Genomic DNA, 6,539 nt, shown 5'->3' with positions numbered 1-6,539 from the left:
AGAGAGAGAGAGAGAGAGAGAGAGAGAGAGAGAGAGAGAGAGAGAGAGAACGAACCATCACTGAGGACATCTGCAAAGGCACTGTCTCGCAGACAGTGATGGATGCACTCTTTGCTACTGTCCTCATGGCCGGGGAGTGTTTTAAAATGTCCTAAGTAAGCCTCACTTTGCCTTTAAATAGTGGTCTTGCCTCAGCCTTCTTGAGCTCGCCCACAGTTTACCACTGTGTGTGTGTGTTCCCATTAGATTCCGTCACTGCCCTTCAGAGACTCTGTCTGTTACTCAGGTTGTCAGTAAGTACTTCACTTAGTCCTGGGAGCAGTGAGCATGGCGATCCCGGTTTTACCGGTGAGGAAATGAAGGCACCTAACACCAACAGTGATTCTGTCTCCCCTCTACATACATGAGCGAGAGGGACCATGACAGGGCATGCTCCACATGGTAGCTGAGTTCAGTCAACAGCCGAAACCATGCTGACACAAGGATGTATACCTCACCACGGCCGAAACCATGCCGACACAAGGATGTATACCTCACCACGGGACCAAAGTGCCGGGGCTAGACCCTCATGAGCTGACTCCACCCAAACCATGAGCTAAATTAAACCTTTCCTTTCTCTCAGTTAATGACCTTGGGCATTTCATCGCAGCACCCGTGGGAAACCAACTCACAAAGGAAAGGCTAGGTGCCCCTGCCCACTGTGGTCACACAGAACTTGGCCTGCTTCCTGGGAGGCTCAGGAAACATGGCTCCCGCAGTAGAGCACACGGAGGATGGAGCCTTGGCTTCTAACCACCACCTGGCGGAGAGCAGCTGATCTGGGAGTGAGGCAGAGTATGAGATGGACCAGACAGAGGCTGGTCAGCCACGGATAAGATAGGAAGAGCTCAGAGCAAGCCACCGGCTATGTGAGGCAAAGTAAACAAGGGACCAAGGAAGAGACAGGAGAGGAGTGGGTTTACATTTAGATGTAGTTCATAGTTCAGCACACAGTGTACAGTGGTCAGGCAGATGGGCCGGAGGTAGATCCCATGGAATCATGGTACCCAGACAGAGGATAGGGCTCTGGGGGCAGGGGTGGGAGGGAGTCATAAATGATGGGCAGGTGGTTCCATAGAAGCTGGCTATTTGAAATTTCCCAGAATCTCCTGGCACGTGCTGGCAACAGAGGGGGAATGGCAGCTCAGCCCACAGAGGCTTACGGGTATGGTTCCTACAGGCCACACCGTGCATGAGACTGTGGTCCCACAGGAGCCCCTCTTTGACTGGGAGAAAGACAGGTGGCCCATGAGTGATGCTGTGCAAGTCAAGTAAGGCCTCTTCTCAAGAATCAAAGTCAGGGGGAAGGCAGGACCGATGGTCGTGAGGCCTTTCCCAAGCCTTGCGACACCGGTGCCAACTGCTGTACGCGGTGAAGCCAGTCCTGAGGGAAAGCAACGGCCTGCAGGAATATCTATCTGGGTTTGGTGACAGGCTTGGACGTGTGCCGGTCTGTTCCCAAGCAGGGGTTCCAGATGGCCTGAAATGTGAACCCTCCAGAGATGCTGGGTGGGAGTTCTTGGCCCTGCACGGGTGACTGTATTTGACAGTATAGAGTCTTTGTAGATGACCAAGGTTTGGCAGGCCACTAGATTCCTTCAGTGTCCTTATAAAAAATAATTTGGACTCAACCTACAGGGGGAAAGTAGAGGTGAGGGACAAGCCATGGAGCCAACAAAGCTGATAGTCCCGGGAGCCAGAAGGCCTGGCAGTCCAAGTACCCTTGACTCAGACCAAGCAGCACTGACACCCGAGATGAACGTCAGTCTCCATGGTGTGCGATGGTGACACCCCAGTTAGCCATACACTTGGGGTACTCGGCTTCACACTCTGAGGAAACTGATACCACTCCTGCAAGGAAATCCTAGTTTTGCTACCGTGAAACCCCACGGGCCCTCACTAGCCACCACCACAGAAGAACAGAATTAGGACATGGCCCAAGAGGCCCAGGACCAAGAGTGATCCGTGGCCACATGTCCCTCCATCACCATCAGTACCTCAGATGAGTCCTGCCTTCCCTCCCAAACAAGTCAGAAAGGAAGCTCACGTGATCAACAAGCACACAAGTTGTCGGTATAGACTAAACACGAGGCGAGGGCTCCAGCAACACGTGCAGTCACGCGGGAAATATAAACAGGAACAGGGCCAACAGCAACCAGGAAGGAGTGCTCACAGGCCAGGCCACGGAGGAGTATAAAGGCAGCATGTCCTACCCCTGACACACTCACACACATTCACTCAACACATACCCACCTCCAGTCAAACCCACCATGGCCGCCTCAACCATGTCTGTCTGCTCTGACGCTCGCACCAACTCCTCCTGGCAGGTGGATGACTGCCCAGAGAGCTGCTGTGAGCCCTGCTGCTGTGCCCCCAGCTGCTGCCAGCCCAGCTGCTGTGCCCCCAGCTGCTGCCAGCCCAGCTGCTGTGCCCCCAGCTGCTGCCAGCCCAGCTGCTGTGCCCCAGCCCCCTGCCTGACCCTCATCTGCACCCCAGTGAGCTGTGTGTCCAGCCCCTGCTGCCAGTCTTCCTGCTGCACACCCTCTTGCTGCCAGCAGTCTAGCTGCCAGTCAGCTTGCTGCACCTGCTCCCCCTGCCAGCAGCCCTGCTGTGTGACCCTCTGCTGCAAGCCTGTCTGCTGCACACCCATCTGCTCTGGACCATGCTGCCAGCAGTCTAGCTGCCAGTCCTCATGCTGTCCATCCCCCTGCTGTGTGCCTGTCTGCTGCAAGCCTGTCTGTTGTACACCCATCTGCTCTGGCTCCTCCTCCTCCTGCTGCCAGCCCTCCTGCTGTGCTCCTGTGTGCTGCAAGCCCTGCTCCAGCCTGTCCCTGCTGTGTCGCCCTGTGTGCAGACCTGCCTGCTGTGTGCCCACCTCCTCCTGCTGTGCCTCCTCCTGCCAGCCCAGCTGCTGCCGCCCAGCCTCCTGTGTGTCCCTGCTGTGCCGCCCTGCCTGCTCCNTGCTGCCAGCCCTCCTGCTGTGCTCCTGTGTGCTGCAAGCCCTGCTCCAGCCTGTCCCTGCTGTGTCGCCCTGTGTGCAGACCTGCCTGCTGTGTGCCCACCTCCTCCTGCTGTGCCTCCTCCTGCCAGCCCAGCTGCTGCCGCCCAGCCTCCTGTGTGTCCCTGCTGTGCCGCCCTGCCTGCTCCAGACAGGCCTGCTGTGGGCAGAAGTCCAGCTGCTGAGGGCCTGTTCCTGGTGCCAGCTGGCTCAGGTTCCTTCCTGTGCCTCCTCTCAGCTTCTCCAGTCTGACCCTGACCTGGGATAGACTCCCCCCAAGATGGAGCCCCCCAGCTTGTCCTTATGACTTGACCTCTCCTCCTGCTTCCCAGGAGGCCTGCTGACCCTCTGGGACTCTGTCTCTCCTGGCCCTTTGTTCTGGTTGCTTGCCCCCAACACCAGCCTGTCAGCAGCCCATGGCTTCAATAAATGTTTTTAACAACCTGGATCTCCTCTCATGCTCTGGAACACGTGGTTCAAGTAAATGTCCATCTCCTTAGCCAGGAATGTTTCTAAGAGGGAAGGACTGGGCTCAGCAACTGACAAGGGACAGTAGCCACCTCCCTGGGGGGTGGGGTGGGGGAGGGAGTGTCACAGTATGATTTAGGGTTCCTCTCCCAAAAGTTCAGCCTTCTGTGATCCCTATAGGTGGCTGGTTACCCCAGGTGTGGGTAGAGGGTTCAGCAGTCCCCTATAAGCCACGTCCCCAACTGCTCCTTTTGATCTCTCTAGAGTCACACAAATGAAGCTACACACAGGGCTCCAGGCACTGTAGCCCCTGGTCCTGGGCTGCCTAGTGAGTCCTGCCTAGCGGATGACTCTCCACAGGTTATACAGAGAGGAACAGGAGAGATTCATCTGGAAATAAAAGCATTGTGGGGCTGAAGGGACACAGGACTAGGCACTGCCCAGCACCCTCCACGAGGACATGGGGACACAGGTATATAGGGACACGTCTTTACAGGCTGCACTAGGTCTCCACTCACAGGGCCATGGCTATCAGCCCACTCTGATGTGGAGAAGACATGGGCTGCACCTGGTGCACCGGTGAGTGAACAACGGGTCAAGATCTGGAAACTTCCACTCTGAGGAGCTGTGGCAGAGGTCAGGGGCACTGTGATCAGCTGACCACCATCCCCAGTGAAGCAAGGATGCCAATGTCCTTGGTCCCATCCTACCCCAGACATCACTGACTGGGACATGCCTTTCCTCACTGAGCCCTGCTTGTCTGCCCCCACCCCCAATCCCACCCCTCACCCCTGCCTGCATCCATCTGTTCCCAGAATCCCCCAGGGCCAGGCTTGTTCATCAGAGCTTCGGCCTTCTCTCAGCCCATTCCCTTCCTATCCACTTTGACTGAGTCCTCTCCTCCTCCCTCAGAATAATTGTTTGCACCAATTCCTTCAGCACCCCTCAAACTCCCACACTGGGTACTCACTGCCCACATCCCTACTCTGGCGACCCTGAAGACACATGTCCAGACATCAAGTCAGACTGTATGGACGGACAGCTGTGCTCCGTTTCTGTTGAGTAAATGTTTCTGCTTTTCCCTGTGAGGATTGAGTCCTGAAGCGCTCTTCCGAGGGGCAGTTGCCCAGCGCTCCCTCACAGCGGCGCTGTTGTCTGTCTCTACCCAGTACCTTAGCTGCTTTGCTTCATTCAGGGCTTGAGGGCATGATCCTTAATGGGGGGTCGGGAGGGCAAAGGGCAGAGCTGTGCTCAGCTGCAGCAGCAGAGACATGAGGTGCCTGCTCACTCACATCTTAGTGGAAGCAGAGGGAAGACAGGAAGTGAAGTCAGGTTATGACCCTCAAGTCCTGCCCCCTTGGAAGCTACTCTCCATTCAACTTCTATCTTCCAAAGGCTCTACATCCTCAAGTCCCGCCCCTAGGAGGCTACTTCCTCCAGTCAATTTCTATCTCCCAAAGGTTCTATATCCTCAAGTCCCTCCCGCTAGGGAGCAACTTCCTCCAGTCTTTTTCTACCTCCCAAAGGTTCTACGACCTCAGCCTGTTGGGATATCACTCATCTAAGCCACAATCCTTGCCATGGCTTAAAGTCACCTCTCCACAATGCCAGCACATGCCTATGTTGCCTTTCTATAGTGAACCCCTGCAGGAACCATGTCACCTATATTGACATGACAGTGTGGGCACCTGTGTGGCTTTGGTGATGTGTCAGATCACAAATCTTTCTTCAAGTGGGTTGTTTGGATTTACATTATTAAAGTGCATGCTCTTTGTGATTCCTGGATGCCATACATATTATTAACATCAATACTGCAGACCTGCCCACGGGTAGCTCAGCTCATCATTTTCCTCAGTATTGAGGGGAATTCTTAATTTCAGCAAAGCCCGCATTATCCTTTGTGTTCAGTGACCTTTCTGGTAACTTAACTCAGAACCGGACAGACTATGTCGAGGCTCCTGCTGAGTTCTGAGTGTGAAATGACCCCCCACCCCCACCCCAGGGCTTTGGGTTTGACCATTGGGTGGCTGGCTGCTAGTCCTGTCTTGGGAAGTTGGGGAATGTCTGCGTTTCTTTACAGTGGGGAGCAGCAGAGGACTGGAAACCTCTGGTTTCATTCTGGAGCGTCTTGGGTCAACTTTTGATGGCCAGAGTCACCCCAGCTCCTTGTAGACACGTCCCTTGGTCCTTTGAACCTCCTCAACCCATACCCCGCTGACCACATGGGTGGAATAATTCTGGATTCTAGTCCATGCCAGGTTTTTTTTGTGGCTTACTGTGAACTCTTCATACACTCAGGTCTTAGAGTCAAATAATGGAAGTTCTCTGATCCTGTTTGCCTTTCCCAGGTTTTGGTTTGCAGCTCAGACATTTTAGAACCAGCCCATCAAATTTAACAGCAAAATCCTGCTCTGATTTGAACCAAGACTTCATTAAACCCATAGATCTGTTAGGAAGGGCCAGATGTCTATGAACATGGTACACCTCTCCAGTCAGTCATCTGGGATTTCTTTAACCTCTTCTAGAAATACTTTATCTTTGTATCTTACATATATTTTCAGTACATCTCTTATTTCCTTTTTAAAATGCTTTAGTTGATTGCTTGTTTATTTATCTCCAACTCACAAATTTGTATTTATTTTTATGTTTGTTTATTTGTTAATTCATTGATACAGGATCTCACTACACACACACACACACACACACACACACACACACACACAAAACTGTTCTGGAGTTGGCTATGTAAATCGGGCTGGCCTTGAATTCGTAGAGATCTATCTGCCTATGTGTCCTGATGGTGAGATTAAAGGTGTGCACCATGGTACCCCTATGTGTGATTGCAATTGTGTAGAAATACAGTTTATCTCCTGACATGAGGTGGGGGTGAGGCATGTCTCATCCTTGTGTTCTCAGGCACTGTGAGACTGGCACCATTTCTCCCATAAAGACCAAGAATCTGATTGTGAGGCCACATGGAATCAGTGGTTTCTTTGTGTCTTAGTTCTGGGGATTTTTTTTTTTTTTTTTTTTT

At 53.2% G+C, this 6,539-nt stretch overlaps 2 protein-coding genes across 11 annotated transcripts in view; one reads left to right on the top strand and one right to left on the bottom strand.

Moving 5' to 3' along the window:
* The window catches only part of Tspear (thrombospondin type laminin G domain and EAR repeats), a 199,504-nt gene that overhangs the window by 55,836 nt on the left and 137,129 nt on the right, over window positions 1-6,539 (bottom strand). The window lies entirely within an intron of this gene.
* Window positions 2,310-3,222, top strand: LOC110326893 (keratin-associated protein 10-1-like). Of its 10 annotated transcripts, none has more exons than XM_021205529.1 (3): window positions 2,310-2,406; window positions 2,506-2,969; window positions 3,010-3,222. In XM_021205529.1, exons 1-3 carry the CDS (start codon window positions 2,310-2,312, stop codon window positions 3,220-3,222), a joined length of 774 nt encoding a protein of 257 aa, XP_021061188.1. The 10 variants fall into 10 exon arrangements, with proteins under 10 accessions (XP_021061188.1, XP_021061191.1, XP_021061194.1 ...); XM_021205532.1 differs by having other exon boundaries at window positions 2,310-2,408; window positions 2,487-2,850; window positions 2,993-3,222; XM_021205535.1 differs by having other exon boundaries at window positions 2,310-2,415; window positions 2,506-2,840.

The sequence above is a fragment of the Mus pahari genome, chromosome 9, assembly GCF_900095145.1.
Source record: "Mus pahari chromosome 9, PAHARI_EIJ_v1.1, whole genome shotgun sequence".
NCBI lineage: Eukaryota > Metazoa > Chordata > Mammalia > Rodentia > Muridae > Mus > Mus pahari.
This window is presented reverse-complemented; position numbering and strand designations above follow the sequence as displayed.